The sequence below is a fragment of the Rhopalosiphum padi genome, chromosome 2 (assembly GCF_020882245.1).
Source record: "Rhopalosiphum padi isolate XX-2018 chromosome 2, ASM2088224v1, whole genome shotgun sequence".
Classification (NCBI taxonomy): domain Eukaryota; kingdom Metazoa; phylum Arthropoda; class Insecta; order Hemiptera; family Aphididae; genus Rhopalosiphum; species Rhopalosiphum padi.
In genome coordinates, this window is record NC_083598.1 from 84222332 (window position 1) to 84249507 (window position 27176).

Genomic DNA, 27176 nt, shown 5'->3' on the forward strand with positions numbered 1-27176 from the left:
AATAATTAAAAATATATTGTTTACAAAAATGTATAACCTAAATTAAAGTAATATTGTTAAACAAATTCTCTCAGATTCAAGTCATTTTAAGATTTCAAAATACCGAATGCAAAAAATTCGATGTTCCATAGTTCCAATAATGCAAAAAGTAACAACATTTTTTTAAAAATTTTATTTTGTTTCTTTAAACTAATAAAAATAACGAGATTTATAAAATATTTTTTATTTGTCTATTTATTTGTACATAATATATAAATAATTATTTATAAATTATTTGTAATTGTTTTAAGAACATCTTTTACTTGCACACGAGTTTCACTATAGTATTAGTAACTGAAAATGCAAACTCGATCGATAGACAGTCGAACTCATCGAAGACTTTCATTGCGAATTCCTCGAAAATAGCCGATGTTAACCAGTTGTAATTAAAATCAATCGCAACTGGTCTAATTAATATTGGTTTGTAAACGGTAAAGTTTATCGTCCCATTGTTGTTTATATAGACCGTGTTACGCATTGTCGATTTTTTTGTAATCGCATCATAATAATAAATAAGTAATAAGTATGAAGTATGAGTTTGACGTGTATAATAAAATAACATGACGATAAAAAAGTATAAATTATAATATAATATGATTATTGGAGACTTTGCCTGGTACGATGATTAAAAAAAAAAAAATGAAAGTAGATATACGGTAGCGTACTAGCGCGTATATACATGTTATAACGTGTATATTAGCTCTTATAGTTGCACGGTATTATTATAAAATGTATCTAAAATTCTGAAGGGAACTTGGGGTAACGCATTTTCCATGTAAATAGATATTATATATTTTTCTTCTGAAAACGAGAGCATTAACTTACAAGAATGCCTTTCCGTTTTTTATCCGAGACGAGAATAAATAATGCGAAATAAATTTGAACTTATTGGTATCAATAATTAATTTCTATTAACATCCACTGGTGTTAATTGAGATTATGGGGACTACAGAGACCTATTATAGACTATATTTTAAGGTGAGGCAAACCAAATTGTAGAGAAGAGCATTTGAATAAAACAATATTAATGCTATTTTAAAATTATTAATATCGCTGTAAGATATATATTTGTTGGGAGAGGGGTCAAGCGTCAAAGTCCCTCCCCCTGTTTAAAATAATATTAAGTTATAATTAATTAAACATGTTGAAATAATATCAAACACCTTAATCTATTATATATTTTGAGACATTTTTTATTTTCCCCGTCCCCCTAATATTTTATACCTGTGTAATTCTCGTATAATATATATCTGAATATTTGCCAGTTATAATTATCAGCTACTATACAGGCAAGGTATATACTGTATATATCGTATTCATATATATATTTTTTTTTATTGTGTGTTTCGCACTTATATACTCCCGATCAATCTATATGGAGTCTATAGCCTGAGCACTTGTACATGTGCGTATTAAACGTTTATAATTCGCAAATACCTAAAATGTTAGGCTTATTATTATTTTACTGGTGGTTATTATGTTTTACAACTACAAAAATATTATATACATATTATATACGCGTGTTCAAAACTACCAATTTGTGGGAATTATATTAACAATGTGCCGGTATCGGAGGTAACAGTAATTTTGATAGTAAACAAACATGCATAATATTTCATTACTTAGGAACAAAAAAATATAGTAACGAGTACACATTTTAATGACATTTTTATTTTTCTTAGATTTACGAATGCTTAAAATTCAACGTTTTGTTATCATCAAAAACACTAATAGTTTTTTTTCAATAAATAATAATTTTAGTATTGTATGTAAAACGACCTATGATACCTTAATATACGTATCCATATCTAGTAAGTAAATATTCAACAGCCTATATCATTATATTGATTATTTTTCAACAATAAAACGGACAATATTTTAACAAAATAAGTACCCACAATCCACATAATTAAATTATAATTCAAATAAACTATATCATACAGTCTAGCATTAGTACATAGTACTATAGTAGTCATAAGACATATTTAAATAACTTTTATTTGAAATATAAAGATCTATGGGTTTTCAATAGTTCCTTTAAAGTTTAAGTTATTAAAAAGAAAAAAAAAGAAAACGCGGAAACAAAGTATTTTAAAACGTTATTAATCAATCTAAAATGCCTGTTTTCTATCATTATTATAACATTCGTATATGCTAATTTAAATACGTGTAAGTATATAATAACTATAGTAATATACAGATAAAACCATGTCTCGATTTATCGTAGAATAATTGTTCGAAGATGATATATATGGTAAATGTTTAAGAATTATTATGTCTAGCATTTGTTGGTGTTCATAATATGCTCTGTTCCAATTAATTTTAAGAACTGATTCAAACACGTAATGAAATTATTAATAACAACGATTGTTGAAACGACAAAACTTACGTGTTTGTAAATGTGTCAGGTAAAAAAAAAAAAAATTATCAGTAGGTATATAATCTAGTATTGTGTGCATTTGATTCAACTTTTTTTAGAAAAATATGAAAATTCGAAATATTTAAACGAATATACAATGTATATTGTATAATGTATACTATACAAATCTATAATAATTGATAATTGAATTTTTTTCAAATATATTGATCTTGTTTTTCATTTAGAACACACATTATAAACTAATTTTGTTATTGTTTATTTTAAATTAAATTACACAGTTTGAACGAACAACAACAGGTGTAGGTTTCATCTATTTACAGCCTCATAAGTATATATTATATATACTATAATCTTTAGAATTATTTACCTTGTCGTATAAACATACATAGCACTGAGCAACGCGATAGAAAACTAAACTCATGTATTGAGCATGGTCGCATGGATGTAAGCAAGAACGACGAAGCATAACGCAACAATTATTATTGTCATAATACTAATTGTATTATAATATGTAATATGACGTACAATTAATGGAGTCATTATTTTTTTTAATCTATTTACTAGGTACCTATATATAGTCATATTCTTATGACCAGTTTTTTAGGATTTTCGTTGAGTTTTTTATTCGATACGCGTAGTACGAATCTACACCTATACATGATTATATAACATATTTTTCACATATACCTATAGCTCTTAGTCGAGATAATATTATGCAGACATTTGCAATTTAGACGATAAAAAATAAATCCGAATGCATTGATACAACGATTTCAGGTGTAATAGATTATTTTCGTACACAGACACACAATCAGTATGCTTAATGTTTTAGTACCCATGTCTACTATATAATAAATTATTTGCACACATGCCGAATTAAAAACACTATACCGCAACGGTAACTGTAAACGCGCAAGTCTTCGTATAATTATAAAATATAATGATAATAATAATCGAAGATACTGGTATGCGTAATTGAAAGTGGCCAAAATCGCTCGATTGGTCCATTTCAGCACTTTATATGAGCACTTTAATAACGGGTACAAACTAAAAAACATTTTCGACGATTTATCGTAGTGTATAATTAATAATTAGCATTGGTATGAGTCTGTCTCTACACGATTCACTATAATATTATACTAATAACTAATGTATTATATTATTAAAGTATTAGTGTAACTTTTTTTAGCATCTATATAAGATGGGTTTTTTTCGTTTTTTTTCTCTACATAACAATTAGGTATGTCGACCGATCGCGTTAAGTAGGTACTCGACGCACAAGATCAGCGCAAAAAAATAAAACTGGTTGGCGAAATAAGCGAAATAATTTCGGTACGCATAATAATTATTGCCGGTCGGTTGTCGTGCCCAGGGCTGGTCCTGTACGTTATTATAATGGGCGTGCGTGAGACGCGTAAATAACGACACGTGCCCACACGAGTGCCGTTGTATAAATAATAATATAATATAATAACGGAAGAAAAAGTCAAGTAATTATTATAATAAAAGCAGATAGAGAGACTATCAGTGACAGGGTAGGATCTAAAGCGGGGGGTTCGTCCTCTGGCGTAATATTTTTGTGAGTAAATTGAGTACACATCGATGTATTTTGCTTTTCATATTAGTGACGGATCGACGTAAGTAATAGCAAACCAAATCAAAGAATATTTTGTCATTTGCATTATTGAAAACAAGAGTAAACCATAAAAATGAGTTTCATACGGATTTTCATTTCAAATGTTTATAATCAAAATACAATTTTCGAAATTTTTGGAAATAGTTAGAATTTAGAACTACGTATAATGCATGTGTTTATAATAGGTTCTATGATAGATATTATATTTTAACTATGTAGTACCTACAATTTGTATAACATTTTCAGATCTTAATGCAAACAGTTCTAAAATTGTCTAGCTAATACCTCCTCCAATACGTTTATCTATACATTTTTAAAATGTCAAACAATTTTTTATGACATTGTTTTTGAATAAGAAACTGTTTCGCTTACAAGACACTTTTTAATATTAATTCAATGTTCTTAACGTAGGAATTTTGAAAATACGAAGTGTAATTGCACGAGAATTAATCTTCTTTTTTAATAGTATTTAATGTCATAGTGAAATATTTAAATTGCGTCCCAGTTATTTCAACGAAAATATTATTATTATACCTCGCGCGTGCAGTGTTGAACTCTCAGTGCCACAGATGGAGATTATAATGTTAGTGAGTATAAAGGTTTAATTGTATATATTACGTTTGAGGGCTGGCCAAGTTGAGCAGTTCCGCTGGCGAAGTGGGCACTTTGGCGATGGTCAGCTTCCGGCCGTCCGTCGAGCCCATGCCGATGGACGCCAGCGACCGGACGGACACGGCGTCCGACCAGGACCGGAGCGGCGACGCGTCCCGGTGCTGGTGGTGCGACGTTGCGTTCATGCCACCGCTGCCGCAGTTCGAGCTGTGGTTCGCGGAACCGATAGCCATCGCGGCCGCAGACGGCGAGCCCGGCACGCCGAGCGACCGGAGGCTGGGCGACAGCGCCCCGGTCGACATGGGTGACAACGGCTGCGGCTGGCCACGGTACGAACCGGTCCGCGACACCGGATGCCGTCGGCCCCTTTCCACACCACCACCACCCGCACATCCACCGTCGCTACTGTCGCTTCCGCTGCTGCCGACCGCCGTCGTCACGTACTTCCGCCGCGGCTCTTGTTGAGTGGTCGCGCCACTGACTTCTGTTGGAAAACCCAATATTATAAACACATTACGTATTATATTATATGGTCGTTATTTGAGTTATTGTAATTTATAATGTATACGTAATATGTACTCGATTTATCGACTCTATCGTGTCCATCATCGAGAGAACGCGCCAACTCTGTGGATCTCTACACAACACTCTGTTGCATCGAGATCGGTTCTATATACTATGGGAAAGGTGTTACCTACGTGAAGATGCACAAAAGAACCGATTTATGTCGGTCCGCGATACGTTCTCTCGTTAAACAGAGTATATAGGCCAATAACAATAACAATCTATTCCAGAAAAATATATAGAATATAACGCTTATGCTTTATTGCTGAATGCTGAATTCCATAAGTATAATAATATACCAGAATTTATTTAAACCAATTTTTCACTTCAGAATGATGATCATGTAAGACTAGGGCCTAAGTAGGAGATTAATATATATTGTTCCTAGAAAGTCATAACATAATAGTTGGTACCGGAATTCAATTTCTAAATATTTCGCGGATTGGTTTGAACGTCGTGGTATACTGTGTAAAGAATTGATCGCTCTGAAATGATTGGACATCGTTGATAGACGGTATAGATAATCGATATGCTCATTGGTAGAAAAAATTTAAAGAAGAAATTAGATCACTTATTCCTCTCCCCAACACCTAAAAAAGTTTAGAAAATAATTTTGATATTTTAAATTTTTGAATCTTGTCCGTAGAAAATAAACTAAGCTGGTATAGAGAGGTATATCGGAGTGTTTGAAATTCTGGTTATCTAATTGAATGAAATACACGAAATTGGTTAAAAGAACAAATAAACGTCTTAGTTTTTTTAATTTATATTTTATGATTTTAGTAAAAAAAAAATGTTGAAATTATTATTGGTTTAAGATTTATTTCACCAAAGAATATGTAGGTATTTTAAGTTTTTATAAACCTCCCTTACGAAAAAAAAAAAATTTTAACTGATTTTTGTCTACATAAGTACGTAATATTTACAGTCAATATATCACAAGAGGGGCGTTGTAGTGCATCAATATCGAATTATACTTATTAGGTACGCAACGCTACGTGCCGATTTTTCGTTCTATAGCCGATGAAGTGTATAAAACCAAAAGAATGTGTGATGTAAAGAAATTGTGTTCGTTCAACCATATCGCTGGTGTTTTGCGTGAACCACAAACAATCTCTAGTCGTAGAACATTTAGTTTTATATATAACCGAAAAGTGGTAACATTTTTTTTGAAAACTTTAACACCGAGATGTACGTTGATATAATATGTGTGTAAAACATTTGCCGTCGGAACATTATTATGAAGAAATTTACTAAGTGTTCCACTAGGCACGCTCATCCCGCTTTTATAATTTAATAATGCATTTATTAAAATTCTGGTTTTTGCAATTTTTAGATTGGTATACTTGAAAAATATATTATATTTAAATATATAGACTTTTTTCTATAAATTAAGGGTTATTATGTGGTAACACAACTTCTCTTTTGTTAACTGGGAACCAACTTTATTACTATAAATTATTATTCATATTTTAATGATGAAAGTTGAGGCGTCCAAATCAAAATTAAAACAAGTAGTTTTTGAGTTACTAAACTTTTTGTACCAGTGTACCTATACTATTATACTAACGATAAAAATATAGTATATTACTATAGTTCTTAATAATGATTTTACATAAAATAGAAAATATGTGTAACATTTTAATCTTATTATAATTTATTGAATTATCATTGAAAATTATATAATTGTAAAAAAATAATATTGATTAATTATCACTATACAGATACTTATAATTTTGAAATCACCATAGCCTCCATATCTTTTAAACCTGTTATCATAGAAAAAGATCTTTAGTACTTAAAGTTTTATAATTCGTTCTAAATTCGTTTAAATTTCGATATGTATACATCAACATTTTCAAAAAAAAATCTAAAGTTTTGAAAATATGATTCTTCAGTATACTTAACCCAAACTTATAAAAAACAAAATTGTAATGAATTCATAATTGAAAGAAAAAATAAGGAAAAGGATACTTGATGAATCACCCAATATGTTTTACCATGTTTGGTAATACTTAATATTATATTTAATTAAATTGTGTATAATATACATTTTGTTCTAAATAATTAAATAGGTGGTACCTATAAGTAATGAGTTCTATACATACAGATTTTAATTTATACACTATAAAATTAAATAAGAAAATATCCATACTCAATTTTGTAACTTTGTCTATAATTAAATGGACAATTTTCTAGTAGTATATTATTTTCCTATACATATATTTGTTTACTCCACTTAATAAGTTATTAAAATATGTAACTTAAATCAATATCCTGGCAGTATATATGTATAAAATATAAATATATATTACATTTTAATGTATTTTATATTCTTGTTGCGTAAAACTTTTTGGTGACTGACTATTATATATCATATGTACGCAATAATCAAATGATGTATATAGATAACGGTTTGTTAGTGTTTTATGCATCAGTCCGGACATAGATGTTTTAAATTTTAGATGCTGAATAAAGAGTATAATTTTTTATTTAAATTATTACAGATACTTTACTTTTATAAAATGATCTAGAAATATAAACAAAAAAAAATGATTGTGAAAACATTTGAAAAAGATATATAATATTAAAAATTAAAGGATTTGTGCAAAACAAAGAATAAAAATAAAAATATACCTAAATAATTTATTACCTACCTAACCTAACCTAACGTAATCTGCATTATTTAATTAAGATTATGGGTAGATATATTGATTTTGTTACCAACAAATTTACATATCGTATTAAGAGGGCACATCAGGATAATATTTTTTCCGTATTATACTTATGTAATATGGTTAATACCTCTTTATAGTTTACACGAGTAGTGTTACCGTTTTTCACTCATTGAGATTACATTGTTAAAAGGTATATAATTTATGGTTATAATTATAACCTATTACAAAAATGTATTATAAAGAAAATAATTATCTGTGTTTTGTCAGAAGCTTTTTTATAATATTTTTATTCTTAGGAAAGTTACAAATAATTATACTGTTGATAATTCATTAATAGTTCCTTTCTAGTTTCTAATAACTAAAAAAAATATAATCACACTTAAAAAGTTGAGAATCAAAATACATATTAAAAATAAGGGTCTAACAAATCACAGATAATATTAATTTTAATTGATATAACAAAGGTAATAATACCTTTGTTTCAATAATGTAATTACATTAAGTGAAATACTGGGAAAGAATTTTTATATATTTTATTATATGTGTAAGACAGGGGAAAATATTTTTGATGCCCTCGTCCCAAGAGTTTATTGAGAACCAAAGTAAGCTTTATTTATTTTGTAAAAATAGCATTTAAATAATTGTTTTTTTTAATATATGTAAACTATTGTTTGCCGAAAAAAAAACTAAGTTATTTTTTGATTATACTGAAACACGACTAGTCAATTATTGTTCAGCGTCAAAACGTTATTTCATTGCAAAAGTGTGAATGAACCGTAAATTCAAACATGATTTTACTTTTAAAATACATTTTATAAAAAAGTTCATTGAACTAAAATACGCGTACCTAAGCCTAACTACGAACGTATTATAATATTATTTATTATTATGTGTATAGCTGATGATGAGTATACCAGCTATGTCATATTATTATATGCGTGTGGTGTGCGTTGTGTCACAAATCACAATACGCGCCGTATAAAATAACGTAGGTAACGACATTATTTCGTGATCATAAATTTATAAACACAGGTAGGTGCTATACCACACACTTGTATCATTATACGGTTAGAGAAAAGATTTGGCGCGGAATTTAAATAGAGAAAAAACTAATCGCACCGATTAGAAAAGTAACAGTGAAGATATTACAATATTAATAGTATAAATAGGCACCGACGTGTAGATAATATACTCAGACATCGCACGTGACACACGATGCACCGCTGCAGTTCCAGACGGTCGCGGTTAACGGATTCGCGCGCTCTCGCTCGTCCTACCTTTGGCCAATTTCGCTGGGGGTTCCGTGACGCTAATGGGCGGTATGAATATTTTCGTATGGACTTCCGGGCTCCATTTCCGGTCGGCGGTGGTGTCGACCACGTTGTTGTTGATGTTCCGTTTGAGTCCGGCAGACATGGCGGTGTATACACGATATACTATTATAATACGCTGTCCGAGCGGTATAGATTTCCGTAAATATATTATATTTACGAACGATAAACGTACGACGACGGTTTCGTCGTTGAATTTATATTAAGTATCTACTATCGGCTAGACGGACGGCACCCCCGGTTCGACGATCGCGATTCGACTCACTCGTCTGGCGCGCGCGGACATGACGTCTGCCGGGGTTGTACGCTCCGGTATATGACGTAAATGGGTTGAATGTAATGTTTACTGTGCGTTGTTAAATACCGACGGCGGTAGGATGACGTGTATGTGTATCGCGATTTTTTTTTCCTTCTCGATACGACGAATCTGAGCGGAAAACGTTTATAGAAATGTTGTCATTATCATCATGATCATCACGATGCCGGTGCCCGATGTTGAGCGCGGTACGACGATTGGCGCGATGTACGCCGGACTGCACCGACGGATCGACGTGCGATCGACACTCGGGAGACGCGCGCGAGTGTTACTGGTTCCCCCCACCCACCGTCGCGCGGTAGATTGTATTATTATTATTTGTTATTACATTTCGTGTAATCGCGCGAGCTCCGGTTTTTCATTATCATCGCGTCGCCGCCGTTGCCGCGCAACGTAGTAGTTATTGGTCGTCGATTATGGGGCGCGCAACCGGTTGCCGATGCCGGGGAAGGAAAACACGGTTTTTTTTTTCCTTGGCGTGTTTCGATTTTTGGATTCGCAAATCTGCCGGCCGCCAGCTCTCCGGATATATACTTCCTGCGGCCAGTCACGTTACGATTATTTCGATACGCGTTGTAGAAAGTATCCCGTATGCGAATCGACAGTCAAACGATGCCGCGAAATGCGAAATGCTTTGCCGTAGACACTCGTCGTCTGCTGCAGTCGTCGTCCGGATCATTAATAATTATTATCACCGCGCGTGATCCACGCTCTTCGGCGCACCGACACCGCACCTGTATAATATATACACCTTTACGTATACGTCATGTTATTATCATGTACAGAGATTAGAGAGAGTAATAGGACCGCATTACGACATATAATATACGTCATGTCGCACATTGCATATATCCACGCGATAATCATAGTTTGCGGTCTAAATTTCCAATAGTATCTAATGACTATCTATACACCGGCATTTGAATGAGATAATATAGGTAATATATGCGGTACTATACGATTTAAACAATTCTTATATGATTTAGTCAATGCGCAAAACCATATATTTTGTTAAATATTATATTTATACCATTTTTTTTTATCGTTTTAGTTTTTTTTCAGGGGTTTTTACGTTGTTTTAATGTAAACACGTTTTTAATAATTACTTATTACATGCAAAGCAGAATATTTTTCAAAGTACGTACGAGTTACGAGTATAACTTTAAATACTCATATCTGTTATACCTTAATATTAACTGTTTATCTGAGATTGGATTTTTATATACCTATCTGAATACTTCGAATACTATTCTGATTTGAAATATGAATTTAAAAATGTACGTTGTAAATATATATACTAATATATATTTATATTATATAAAAGCAATGTCTGTACGCGCATTTAATATTGTACACAAGTAATATAGGTTGATTATTTTAACAGTTAACGATGTTCATTATCGTGGTCAACATTTTTCGTATATTAAAAATTTCTAGAAATCGTTTGAAGAATGTCTTAAACACTAGGTACATCGTAAATTACATTACAACGTGTGATAGTTTATTATTTTTTATAACCATTTAAAGTTTACGAATACTATTTTAGCGATAAGTCAAAGAATACCCCGTGAAATTCAGAGTATTACATGGTGCACTCTTCAGCTAATCCAAACTTTAAATTAAACTAATAGGTAACCTATATAAATAAAAAAACGATTTGATCAAAATTTGAAATTTATGCAACAATATTCTGTCCATTCTGAGTATTACGCCATTAGATTATTAAAATATTAAAGTTCATCAAGAACTTGCTTTTACTATATAGTAGGTTTTGGGCGTACTTCGTTGTTATTGAATAGCTTACTGTAATGATATAAACGTGTTAATTTGAATTCATGCAATGATAAATATTCTGTTTTAAGATGGCAAGACATGATGACACAAACACAAAAAAAAAAAAAATTTATCTAAAAGGAATATATTCCTCGCATAATCGAGAAATTCTAAAATCACAAAAACCAACCAACATAATAGGTATCCACTGTTTAAAAAATAATCTTGTATTCCTGTATATATATATATATATATACGTACAAACACTATTAACATAATATTATAGTATAAGTATAATAATAAATAGGTAGTTATGTCAGGTATGTGTATTTTTAAAGTTCGGAACAAATGGAAATTTCCTTCGTTGCACAATTCATAATAACGTATATAATTCAACATTTTTATGGCGTTTATAGGTATACACATATCTTATAATTAGTAATAGTAAACAGTATTATAATCATATTTTGCATGCATGACCATTATTTAGTCTAAAACACGTAAACTATTCGATAAACATATTATACATTTATACCTCATAAGTAATAGGTAATATTGCTGTTCTTATTGGAACGTGAAATCTAATTTAAATACATTCATTAAAATAATTAATCCAATTATATTCAGAACTGCAGATATGGCAATTAGACCTTATATTGTATGTTTTAAGAATGAAACAATTATCTGTTTGATTAGTTTATTTCAAGAACGAATTCAACGAAAATAGATAGGCAAGTGGGTACCGCTCTGATGTACCTACATTGAGTGTCGAGTGGGACACTATTAAGGCGAAATGTTAAATTTGAATTCAATGATATAATATATCGTTGCAAACGGAAAACGATTCTAAGCGGAGACGGTCTGCCAGTCTATATCACTTGTGATATGTTTTTTTATATAACTATAAAGTCATTTATTTTACTTTTAGTATTATAATAAGTTGGTAATATTTTTTTCTGAAAACATTGCATTTATACTTTATAGTAGGTATTATTAGTATTTAATTATAATAATAGTATATATTTATTTTATAATACCACAGTATACATTATTTTATGAGTTTCCATAAATAATATTTTCAAATTATAACAAAATCATTAAAATCTTTTTTTATCTTTAAATAAGTAATATCGTCCAATGATATTTTAAGTATAAAAATTAAAAAGCTTTGTCCCAGTAAATATTATTTTCGACATTTATGGAACATTTTTTTAAAAATGTTTTATATCTTATGTCTATAAATAACTCAAAAAGAGTTAAGAATTTAAAAAATATTATTATATAATATAATGAAAATCATAATATAAACATTCAGTGAAAATTTAGTGTCTACAATTATTTATTTTCGAGTTACACAAAAAAAAACAATATCAATTTCATCAAAAATTCCTGTTTTTCTTAATACATTTTTTTTGTTTTAACCTCTCTAAAATATAAACTAGATACAATTTTCTATTCAAAATCACCCTCAAAGTTTAAAATTGAAGTATTTTATCGATTACTTATCGTGTACACGTATATACAAAATACACATGAATACATGATTGTAAGAACATAAATGATTGAAAATCAAATATTTTACGTCTAACAGATATATATTGGACTTTCCTAATTAAGATAATATAATCTTACATTTATTTTGGTTGTACCAATAAATAATAAATATAATGTTTCTATTTTTTATTTAACACAGTGTTTGTAATAATTGTTATTATTTCATTTTAAATTCAGAGTGATCCTGATTCTGTTTTCAATCTTTGAATCGAATTGAAAGTGACAAATATCAACTATGCGGAAACTATAATAAGAGTAATAATTATAGAGTCACTTTAAAGATAGACACTAAAACGTGTTTGTAACATCAATTAGGTAAGATATTAACTGTAACTAATATGATTATATTATAACTTAATTTTATTGTTTATGAATTTTATAAGACAGAAATTATATTAAGTATAATAAGAAGTAAACAAACAATATATCTGTTATAAAATGAAAATTGTTAGTATATTTAATTAGCAACATAATAAAAGTCAAAATAAAGATAGATAACTTCAAATAATTACCAATATCCATGTAGACCGAAATTCGACAGAAATTAAAAAGTATGTATATTTCTTAAAAAATACAGTTTTTTTTATTAGAATAACGATTTACACATTTTATAAATAAAAAAATGTATATTTTAAACTAAAAATAGTAAAAAAAAAAAATGCAGTTGTATAACACTGAGCCGTCAGCGTAAGTTTTAAAACTGGAATGTACTGAATATTAAAATCTTATAGGTTTTACTTAAAATTATCATAAATTATACTTTATTTTTATTTATTTTTTTTTTTTGCAAGAATTTAATTCGTTTCTTACCTTATAACCGATAACATAAAATACATATTAGCATTTTATATTGCCTACACGTATGAGATGAATTATTACAATGTTATCTCAAATTATGTATGTTTGTAAAAATTATTATTATTATTTATCAGTTTACTTATCTTTTTATAACAAATATTGCAAAATTTTTATTTTTTTGAGATAAAGTGTTCTTATAATATACACTGTACATACTATATACAGTAAATTAAAAAAGATAAGCGTACTTACAACTTACGTATATTTTATAATGGACTAGTATTTGAATATTTCATAAGATAAAATTGCTATAAAATTAAACTAAATTATTAATTATTATTTAAATTTAAATATAATTAAATGTAAATCTATAATGTATTAGTTTAAATTGATACTATTATGTTTTAGATACTAAACGTCAAACGAAGCGATGAATGCATTTTTTCAAATTTGAATATCCGTGAAAAAAATTGGTACTTTTATATACATAGTTACTACAGATTACAGTAAATTCCAATTAATGCAGAGTAAATTAAACTATATTAAAATACAATTTACAGACAATCAAGCATAATATTATTATTTAAAATGTTCAATGTACATTGTAATCATTAAAGATAAACTTTGAAAACTAAATTTAATTTAAGTACATGTACAAAGTATGTATAATGTTTTGAAACTGTATTTAATATTAACTTTTAAATTATAGATTATATCTTAATAATATTCTGTATGTACAAAGAACTTTCTTAAATACAATACAATCCAACTTAGCACAAAATGATGAGATAAATGTTAAAAAATTATATTATAATCATTAATTACTAGTTTATTAAAATTAACAATTATTAATGATATAAAGACTACAAGTGGTAATTAAAAACACTGCATTGACGTTATTAAAAGAAAAGAGAATGAATGGACTGATTTTTTTTATATTCATCAATCATCATTGATAAAATAATTTAATTACAGGCAAAACAATTATGCGATCACCTAGACAAAAAAATCAATAATCAAAAGGAACGATAAAATGTTGACTAGCGAAAAATGCATTTGCAGCCTTAACATCCGGTTTAAACACGCGTTGAATTTTATTATATGCACCTACATGCAATCTAATATTAACCTATTACATACATTATAATTTATTATTATTATGTATTTATGTATCGTATAAAAGATCAATATAATAAATGGTCACGATAAATAATTATATAATATGTATTATCCTATTTTTGATATATTTCATCAATTAATCTATATAGACAGTACGTTTATCGAGATAAACATTTTATCATTTTATTTTTGTACAATTACTTCACTAGGCATTGGAAAATATGCAAGTCTGTGTTTGGGGGTTCAAACTTTCAACATTTGTTATGTTTAATGAATTCAATTTATTATAACAGTTTATCATATACCTTATTATCAATTATTACTGCGTAAAAGACCTATACAATTTATATTGTTGTATAATATAATCGCGCAAGTACAAATTATGTTGAGGTTTTGTATAATTCTATGATGATATATAATATATTACTATATACTAGTAACTAATATATACGCGTGTTATAATCTTTTATAACTTAGATACAACCTAAGTTATCAAGCAACACCAACCGTATTGCTGTTTTCCCCCGAAGATATAAAATAAAACTGTCAGTCCAAAACATATGAAGGATATTCAAAAAAACAAGTTACTTATTAGTTATTGTAGTTATAACTATTGTTTCGCAAAAGAAAAAACTGTTTGTTCAGGTAATAAAAATATTTTATTTAAAATTTCGTTAAATTATAACATAGCGATACATAAAAAAATCGTATCTAGGTATATATTAATATAATATATATATATATATACTGTTTTTTTACGTTAAAAGTTAATGTTAGTTTATTTTAAACTAAATATATTATGAAAATATATGATTTGATTTTAAATCTCCCACAGAAATTTGTTCCAGCTACGGCCTTGGTCAAATACTGTTGAACAAAAACACTAAGCAGCCAATAGAAATTTGTAAGACGACGCTCGTTGTTCGTAGACAAAAATAATAATAATAATAATATGTAAACTAAAAAGAAACCAAAACGTTCACGGACGTAAAACCCGTTTGTGGTCGACGGATGAAACGAGACGTAATGAAAACCAAAGAGTAAAAAGGAAGCGCAAGAGAGATAGGGTGAGTATATATCTGAGAGAGAAGCAAGAGAACGCGATAGGGTGAGGGAGCGAGAATGGAGAGATTTAGAGAGAGCGAGTGAGAACGAAAGAGACAGAGAAAAATTGAATGAGTACACAATCCCTTCGGTTCGTGCCCCGACGACTGGGAGGGGAACCTCCGTGGAGAACTCGAAACGTTCGGGCGGGACATGGACTAGGCGGCGGCGGCCGGTACCACAAAAACGCAGTACAGTGGCAGGACAGGCGAGTATTATTATTATTATTATTATTATTCCGGCCCAGCTGTCATAAACCATGTCAAAACGTGGCAGTTACGTCACTCTGCCACAAATCGTAGGTTTTCGGTACCAGGAACACAGGCGGCGGACGGCACCGGCTGAGCGACTCCGAGCGCGGCGCTCACGTTACCGGTATTATAGTAACACCCGCCGCCGCAAACGATCGACACGACGGTGGCGGCGATCTCCGATTTTACACGATCGAATTTCAGTAATTTCACAGTGGCGACACGCGGGTGAAACAAAAGAAAAAGTATCACGCTACTGGATAATTAATATTTTCCACTTCAATTAAAATTAATGAAACATAAAATATGGTTTTTAGTTTTTCGCATTATTTGAAGAATACATTATGCTATGAGTTGATTTTGTTGCAAATCATCAAAAATTATAGTCAAATAAACGTTATAAATGTTATGAAGTGTTACTATAATATTGACTGTAATGGGTAAAGTAACATAATAGTAGTGTCGGTAGCGATATAGTTAGCGTTACTCAAAATCGGTTAGAATCAGAAATTCAGCCCCAAAACATATATCATATATTATGTTAAAAGAATAATCTTGGAACGAGTATTTCGTAACGTAAAGTGAAGTCGAAGATTTCGGTGGAGAAAAAAAGAAAATCATAGAGTACGACGAACTACGACGGCACTAGCACAAGTGTTTATCCTTAATCTCCCGACGACACCCTCCAACTCGAATTCCGTTAGGCGACACTCTTATAAACATCAACATCCACCAATACATATTAGGCGAATGACGACGAAAATATCGGTCGAGACGCGTACCGATTACACGGTTGCCATTGTACGTGGTCGCACGAGCAAACTGTTGCGAGCCGTACGCGTCGTCCCGTACCAGGATACCATTCGTTACGCTGTCGCGTTACGAGCGCCGCCGCCGCCGCCGACACCGGGCCCCGTCGCGCGGCACGACGACGATCCGAGGGGTCCCCTATTATTTTGAAAAAAAAAAATACTATGTAACGCGCAATACCTCCGCGCCACGCCTCGCTCGCCCCAGAAACCAGTCCGGCAGACCCGTTCGTCAGCGCATCGGGTCCGGTAACAGGCGGCGCTGTTGCTCCGTTGCTCGGCATTTCACGTACCGGTGACGACGGCGCGCTACGTGTTCCGCCCGATGTCCGTCGCCGTTGTCCGCGTGTATTATAACGTTGTACGCCGTCTATATCGTCGTGCCGTTTACCGTCACCGCCGGTCGTCAGCCGTCCTAAACAAAACAGCTTAAACAGGCCGCGGACTTATCACGGCCGAACACGACACGTCCGATATCCGGCCGATCGGAACAGGCGTAGTTTCGTCAAATGCGGATATGCACATCACGCGCACAGAGCGTACGGATGGGACGTGAGCGGCCGTCGTGTGCTGATCGCCAAAAACGTGACGAACCGGAGGAAGACGACGGGCCGAGAGAACGTATTCGAACCGCTCGTCGTTTCGCGCGCGCGATATAGGATCCTGGTCGGCCGGCGTCACGGCGCCGTCCAAAACGGACCCGCGCGAATCGCGGCGGGAAAATTCGGTCGTCGCGCCACCGCCGCCGTGCCACGTGCGCGCACAGCGTACTTCGGCCGTCCCGTCGGCATCCCACGTGCGAGTCTGACGCCGAGAGGGACGGGTTTTGAGCGTCAGTTCTGAGCGACTTACGGACTTGACGACGTGCATTGTCGTTGCACATTGCGATAACGGTGTAATGCGACGTTTTAGCGCACATTTCGACGTTATTCCGTAACTCTGCGATAGGATTCGGAGCGTTTTTTACGGTTTCAACGCGAATATATCATTCGATTTACGACGCGTTAAAACTTTTTCTTTTTTTACGACAGTAAAAGTTCTGTGGTAAAATTATCGTCGTCACAACTGCTTATGACAATATTTTCACACTGTGCGCATACCCTCGGTGTGACAGTGCACTTGCACATTTAAACTTTTTATTCCATACAACGCGCGATTCGTAAAATATCGAAGCCAATGGCCGTGCCAATAGTTTGGTCCTTTCGGGCGCACACGGATTTTGGTGGGTTCTATTGCGACGAACGCGTCTGTATAATAATATATTATTATAATATCATACGTAGGTGAATGGCGTTGTGGAGCGGTACCGCGTACGGGATAATTCAATGGATGGGCGTGCGCGATGGCAACGGCGGCGCGACGGTCGCGGGGACCGGCCGAGTTGCCGCGTACGCGTTTTATGGCGAGCGGACCGCACGAGCGCTACCCGAACATGATCCCCTGGTATAAAGACCGCCAAATATTCACCGACAGCGAGGACGTCCAGCCGATTCGACGGTGACGACGCCGAGAGCGCCATCTGTGCGCGGACGCCGTTCCGCCACCGGCACGGGCCGTCAGATGACGCCACGCATTGTGGGACAAATAAAATAATGATATTATTATAATTCAGCAGGGGCCGTCACATCATCGTAGTATTTTGTTTTCTTCGTCAATCTCGTGCATAATAATATAGCAATAAATATTTTCCGGGTTTCCACGATTGCCACTCTCTGGTTCGGTTTAGGGCAAAGTCGCCTATTATATATTTCATAAAAAAGAATGTTTCCTGTGCATTGACTGGATGGTTTTTTATATTTTTAATTTTTATAAATATAAACGTGTTTGAAATTAAATTAATTTCGATTATTTTTAAAACACCATCGATGACTTAATCGAAAATGAAAATGTTAAAAAAACTATGCGGTCAATGCACAGGAAATATTCTTCTTTATAAAATACATAATTTAGGTGTCTTTGCCCTAAACTGAACCAGAGAGTCGTAATCGTGGAAATACCGAATATCTCTGTTCCCACGTTATGTGCGAAACAGACAGAGAAAACAAATGTTGGTGTGGCGGCTCCTTTAGCCGACACAAAATAGTGCCAAACTCACACGTCGTGTTTATTTAAATGATATAATAATAATAAAAATCAAACATATTATTTTAGCTACTCACCTCTGAACACATCGCTTGTGGTGGTAATAATATCATATTTCTCAACACCGGCCAGGCAACCAGTGACGTAGACACTGATGAGTGATGACGTACTCGACAAACGGAGTTAATCACTTTTTATCAGAATCGATTTGTACACAATCGAAATCACCAAAATCGTTGTTAACGACACAGATTTTTAACGATTATCAGATTGTATTAGTTGTAATTAATAAATATACTTATATAGGGTTAAGTAGACGAAACGCGTCCCCGGAATGGTACCTATACACATTTAAAAACTTAATTTTAGAGATAAGTATAGAAATAACCAATATTCCCATTGTGCCCGTCCGTAGTTACTGCCGTTACTGGGGCATATAGTTACGATTATCGATCTGGTTAACAACCAATTACCAAGTAGGAAAAATATTGTAACAATGTTTATTAATTACGATTTACGAGTTGAATTCGTTAGCAAACCAACGAGGTACACACTATTGGGCGTCGTATCCAATCTGCCGCAGCTAGTACACGATTTTCACTGGAGATGACTAGACATACAAACACAGCTTTGCACATGCTTTTCTGCATTTAAAAAGTTCAACTAAATATATCTAATACCCAATTACAAAACAAAACTTGCTCCTTAGCACGCGGAATCAGAACTAGGAAACTAGCTCCTTAATAGACTTATAGTACTAGAAATATTAGATTAGGTAACTATTCGGTATCAACTTACACTGAGGTAGGTCTACTAGTAGCTAGTATTATACAATATTATTATTTTAATACCATATTATTAATGTGGTTAAACAATGGTGTTTGTTTTAAGTGCACCGAGATGAGTTACCAATAAAACCGGTCTTTGTACCTGGTCCGGTATTTCTTATTTCTTAATATTGGCTAGTATGAAATTATATATCACTTTAAGAATTTTAAAAATGTTCAATCAATTATTGTTTAAAAATTAAGTTATTTAATTTATTTAGGTTTTCACTCATAATTACCTTATTATAAGTGCTAGGGTACCGATAATTCTTTTGAAATGGCGTGTGGTATCATAGTTTATTGTTTAAATTTTAAAATGCGTTTTGAAACCTATAATTTAACATCTTCAAAGAATGAGCTTTTCGATTTCCAAAGTTATTGTTATATAATATATAGTATTTACGCTACTACGCTATGTATAATTCTAACATATATTTATTTATATAAGTCTATCAGAGGCCAACATAAAACAACATATAGCTAAGATAATTTCTTACTGCGACTAGCCTGCTTCACTCTTGCCTTGGATTTCTGTGTTATGAGTTTATGACTTTTGATCGATTATTATCTTGAAATTATATTGAAATTTCCGATAGTTAGAAAGTTTTTCTTTTTTAATACCTAAATATTTTCAATGAATCCGTTATAAAGTTTATAAGTTAGGTCGTTACGACGCTGTATCGTGTGGCGGTTAAGGATGCTATTCTGCACTGCGGTGCTCATCGTCTCTTTCGAAATCCTAGTTAGTTATGGACGGTGTGTGCCGCAACGAACAAGTCCGATGATTTTATATCATTATTATTTCATACGTACTTAATGCGCGCAACGACAATTACGGTGTGTAACCAATAATATGTACAAAATGTAAGTATAAATACCACAAGGGTTATAAAAGCGACGACAAATGCAAAACATACTGAATAGTGAATAGGTACACGCGCTGCAATATTATATAAAAATGTACCGGTGCGTTTTATAAAATATGATAAGTATACAGTTATTTTTTAGATAATATTGTAAATGCGTCGGGTTATAATTTTATATAATATTATCTAGATCCGAGGTAATAATATATGAAACCGATGGAACGAGTAGAAGGTGGAACGCGGCATAGCTAGAACGTCACGCTTGCAGCTGTATTGTAGGTACTCTGTTTACATAAAAAAAAAAATACATACATATATATATATATATATATATATATAATCATTCTGTTTATTTACGCGCATGTGATATTATAATATGTTGATTCGATCGTTAATTAAGCCACGTATAAAATTATTGGTACAGTGAGGTAACGTCGAGTCAAACAAAAACCATCACGTATTTATATATATTAGTGTATATCACATATATAGCATACACACGAATGACCCGATCTGACCTGACGTAGGTAAATATAACCACCGTTTTGACTTGTCCGGTCAACTTAGATCTAAATCTTATGTATTATAATAAGTTTATTTATATATATCCGACACGTGTATATTATTATTATTATTATTATTATACAGGGTGAATAATTTAACGGCAACTATTATTGTCTTGGGTTCTAGATAAAAATCAAAAAAAAATTAAATGTAAAAATTACTTTTTTTCTTTAAAAACTTGTTGTTATATAAGTATAATATATTAGTAAGTGCGCCGAACTATGTAAACACATTATTTTGAAAAACTGGCTGGTGCAGCGATGGTTGTCTTCTACACTGTTAAAATGAATCACCCTATGTGTAGGTATAACTTAAATGTATTGCACGTGTAGGTACTCTGATACCTTCGTGCGTAACTACGATTTAAAGAGCGAGATTCACTCGCGGATTGCGCGTAAATAATTTAATGTCTTTAGCTGTAGTCGGTGACTGTAAGTTCAGTTATGAACTGCCCATATGTATATGTATGTATGTAAGTAAATATGTATGTATGTATGTATGTATATATGTATGTATGTATGCATGCATGCATGTATAAGGTGTTAACGGACATTTATTCGCGATGTCTCATGTACAACATAATATATCTATAATATTTTATTATTTACAACTCGTTTCCTTTTACCATTTATAGAAATACGTATATTCAACACGGTGTTTAAGTGTTGTTATAGTATTTATAGATATTATATATTTGCATTTTGATTGATTTCGATTTTAACAGTAGGTTCTTAATTTGTTAGTATTCTGCGGTATAAGAAGGGACATATTATTGTATTAATAATATGTATAATAATATAATATACCTACTATAATTCGTACAGGTTTCGATGTGAATGATTATGTTTATACTTACAATATATAATAATAACCTAATAATTATCCATAATGTATAATAATATAATTGTTATAGGAAGGTACTTATTAGTAAAACATTTTTAATGTCATCAATAACATACCGGTAGTAAATAAAATATCAAAACATAAATATATCTTAATGTGTAACGGGGTAGGTAGGTGGAAAATAAATAATCCCTCAGGCCTTGATAACTATTATTGTGGGTTGAATTACGATAGCGAGTAGGTGTATACCGACATACCGTGTATATTTGGAGTACCTACATCTGTTGTTGTTGTTGTTGTAGACATCTACAATCTTAATTGAACGATTATATTTTTATAATATTATATATTTTTTACTAAGATTATTGCTACTGTAGCGTATAATTTATATAAAACGTATATATATGGCGCATTGTCCATAACTCGTAATAATACATTTTATAATTAAATAATTTTTAATGTTATCGTGAAAATTGAAACGTAAATTTAGATAATTGATATTAATTGTGATGCACTGATGCCTATAGATATACCTACATAATAATTGGAAACACAAAATAAATAAGCGTTGACCAAAAAATTAACCGAAACCCTATACAGTATGCGAGCTATTTGAATTGGAAGTCATAAAAAGCCATCCTCGTGTGCATCCTCAGCTCAATTAAAAGCTCAATTAAAGATATTGGAAACAGAATCATTTTGAAGATAGACTAACTAAATAGTATTAAAACTGTTTGAAAGTCTAAACGTAACCAACATGTTGTCGAAAATCATTTTCTTTGTTTAATTGGTGTTTTAGAAGACTAAAATTGTTATAAAATTATTCTTAACTGCATATATTAATATATTATAATATATATTATAAGCGTTAAACTAGTTATGTGTATAGGATCAAGGTGATGTACTGATGTACTGATGTAGCTAGATTCGAATTGGTAGGAAAGAGGAGAGTGGGCGATAATTTGTTGTATAGAGGAGAATTATAGTATCCTTTATAACTCATAACTTCATAAATTTAGTAATATGTTATATGATTTATGACGCTTTTGGTATGAATCACTGAAAAATACCAAATTCGTAATTTTATTAGATATTAGTTTCAACATTGATTTTATAACATAAAATATTGAATACTATAAATACTAATTAATATAAATAAATAATAATATTGAATATTTTATTTAAATATTTTTTTATTATTGTTAATTGTATGTTATAAAATCAATGGCTCATCTAATTACAAATTAAATTATAATTGTAATTAAAATTATATTTGTATAAATCATATATATTTTATTTCATAAAAACTGTCTACATTTTTCTGAGTTGATAAATTCTAGGTAAATACTAGGTAGTCTGTTGGTGTGTGTATAGTGTCTGTAGTCTGTGTGAAAATGATTGACATAATATTTTATATTTATATACAACTATACAAGTATAGGTGATATTTTATATTATAGAGCTTGTCTCTATGGTACTATTCAGAAAAAAAGATACATGTACAGCAGTGGCGTAATTTTAGATTTATACAAAAATCTTACGTTATATTACGTAACTATACGTTTTCAGAGTTTTAATAACATTTTTAAATTTTCTCGAAATTTCTGGAAGGCTGTAGTCCACTCAGTTCCTCCTGGCTACGCCACATCATGTACTAGTGTATTTATAATAATAACTTATAATTATTTATTATTATTGTAATGCCTCAATAAAGTTTAAATGCTTTTTTGTGATATTTAATATATAAATCATATTTATAAATTGCAGTAATGGGATATTACGTATGTTTATGTATAGAATATAAATACATTTTAGGTACCTACATGAAAGTATACATTATGTAGGCACCTATATAATATTTTGATTCATGACGTAATGTATGGTGACTTACTTAAATTCACAATATAACTGAAATCCTACGCTTTGAAACTTAAAATGTAAAAGTAAAAGGTCTGATTAACTATCATTCTATATAACTCATTAAAACTTAAAATAGGTAGAAGTGAATGTTAAGTATAGATAATTCCACTTTTTACTATAATTTATTTTATTTTATTTTAAATATATTTTATGTCGAATACAATTAATTATTGATTAATTTTAAAGTTTTATGTATGAACTTAATATATTTTACATGAATACAAATTTATGCATATAATATACTAAATTACATAAACATATAATATGTTAATATTTTGAATAATATATTTTTTTTGTTTATTCAAATATTAATTTACAAAATTTGGAAAGAAAAGCTTTTAATTGACGTAGGAATGAGTAAATTTACAAGCTGACTACTAAATATTAAATATTGACTTTAAATTTCACCTCTCCTGCTATCAAAAATATGTATATACATTATGTATAGATAATGTTCAATATAATTGTAGTAGTGACTCGTTGACCATTCATATTATGGTGGTAAAAACAATGTGGTACTACCTTACTAATATGTAAAAATGCATTAAGTCGAACCATAAAATATAAATAAATAATTAAATAAATTATAGAAAATAATGATATTCACCTGCAATATTTAAAAAAAATAGTACAATTATATGCACTTAAACACTATCGTGAAGGACACTAAGAACATACAATTAAAAAAGGGGGGACGGTAGATGACTGCTCTGCTGTATAGTAGGTGTCGAGAGTGCCTCATCATTGTGAAGTAAGTCACTGATGTAATGTATGTGTTTAATTCGAATTCATATTTCATTGATAATTAATTAGTGATAACGTAGTTCTAGTATTTCCAAAATAAAGTAATACATTATAACGTATTATTAATTTACTTATTTAATTCAAATATAAACTTATAATATAATAATTTATTTTGTTCAACTAAAATATTTTTTTGTATAGCAATACCTTCACTAAACATGTTATTTCTGTATTGATTTGATTTTAAAATAACATTAATTTTAGAGCCAGAGCAGTTTGTAATTTATAATCTTATCGAATTATTTAAAAGCATCATATTATTTTCTAGTGTTTATTTATAAAGTTCATATTTTATCGGTTGAAATATTGTGACCTCTAACATTTTTTTGTTCAGGTACTAATTATAAACTGCTAAAACAAAGTATGGACGAAAGGGGATTTACGACATTCGAATACATAGCAGTTACTTTTTCTATCATTGCATTAATCGATTATAATAGCTCGATATTAATATGATTAATAAACAATATTACATTATAATATATATACCTAGTTTACTGTGTACAGATATTTTAACGATCTGTGACTCAGCCAAATTTGAGCGACAATATTTTGTTCTTCGTGTACCTATTACCCGTCCAGTGTATTTTGTCATTCGGCTGTCGGGACAAATTAGTCTTAACAGCAAAGTAACTATGCTGTCGGCGAGACAAGAGATAGTCTTACGGCGCCAAAACCAGTCAAAACAACGGACACCCCGTTATATTATAATACCTACAAACAGTACGCGTAAAGCGTTACCGTGTTAGGGCAGCGATAAATTTAATTACAAATGCTCATAAAATATGAAATTGATTTTCCGGTAAACTTTTTATTATTGTTATTATATGTAGGAAAATTAATAAAGAATATAGTATTTCATTTTCTAATATTATAGATATTTAGATAAAAAAAGAATTTTTTTTTTTGAATTTCTAACTATGATTTCGTGAAAACACTAACGCTTAAAAAATATATTTTTACTATAAGTAATTTCGATGTTTTTTTAATTAGTAAATTATCAACTTACGAGGAACTTTATGATATATTTTCAAGCTTTTTGACCAAACAAGTTATATTCGACAACATGTTATATACAGAATAATTAATGTACGATTGATATGGGCCCCGCTTTTTATCTACCCCCGGATGCGTCACTGTACATAACTACTGTATAGTGTATAATTATTATGGTTTAACGAGGTTATTTTAAATTATAAGCGTAGGACGCTAAACATTTCATTATTTTAGTAAAAGATATATGAAGCATATAAGAATGATACCTAATCATTAAAAATCCTGAGGAATTATTAGTGGTCCTCGTATTGATAATTATACTATAGGTAGGTACATTACAATAACTGTCTATTTGTTACATTGTTTGTTTATGAATGTAAGATTAGTACTAATTAAAAAAAAAAAGGATTCTATAATTATTAATTATTCGCATTTGTAAAACTATATAGTGCTACACACTATTGAGTCTTCCGCTGTATATACATAAATAGTAATATATGCGTGAGTAGCCCTAGTATGTTATGTAAACGTATCCAGAACACTGCGTTATAAAGTTTAAATTTGTGGTAGAAAAATATATATGCGTTTTTGCAATTATTTTATCATTTCATTCATCACTTTTCTTTTTTTTTAATGTTAGTATTTTACGTGTTTTAGTCTTAATAGCTTATTCTCTCTTCTGTATTGCAGGACTCAGACAGTTAGACCGTTAGATGACACGACTACATAGCCATCTTGTCAAATCATCCTGTCTCCTTTTATTAGTCGCACATTTTTTTTTTTTTTTTTGTGTGTGCTTGAAGACAAAAATGTATAAGGTTTTTTATTTTTATTTGATATTTCCGGAAATAAAAGGCACGGCATTCAGAGTATACAGTTGCATACCCTAGCTGTATACCTCCTGTACACGCCTATATAAAAATTATACTGATTACCTAACCAGTTAATTTGTTTATATTTTTATTATACATTTTGACTATTAAAGACATATCAAAAAAAAAAAAAAGTGATATAAAATATGTCATTCAAAATTTCATTTCCTATTACAAATATTATTTGTAAAAATAGATTTTATAAAAAAATATTGGCTCATTCATTAATATTCACATTAATGATAATAGATTTAAATTGAATGTAACCGGAGACTACAATCTGTTAAATTATTATTCTCAAATAATAATTATTAGAAAAACAGGTTTTCCGATTGATTGTTATATTCGCAGCATTAATAGTTTGTGAATTTGCTTCGAAGATAGTAATAAAAATATGCATCTTTCAAAAAACACAATACATTTTTAGCATTAGTAAAA

At 30.8% G+C, this 27176-nt stretch overlaps 1 protein-coding gene across 3 annotated transcripts in view; it reads right to left on the reverse strand.

Moving 5' to 3' along the window:
- The window catches only part of LOC132920801 (sodium- and chloride-dependent GABA transporter ine), a 34129-nt gene extending 20709 nt beyond the window's left edge, over positions 1–13420 (reverse strand). Inside the window, exons 1-2 of one of the 3 annotated variants that reach the window (XM_060983477.1) lie at positions 13396–13420; positions 4674–5151 (exon numbers count right to left, since the gene is read on the reverse strand). In XM_060983477.1, the coding sequence (XP_060839460.1) occupies positions 4674–5151; positions 13396–13405 (488 nt within the window). In that variant the 5' untranslated portion in view covers positions 13406–13420. Of the gene's footprint in view, positions 1–4673; positions 5152–9186; positions 9827–13395 lie in introns of those variants that run through there. The other 2 variants (XM_060983476.1, XM_060983478.1) reach the window with 2 other exon arrangements.
- Positions 13421–27176: the final 13756 nt, after the last annotated feature.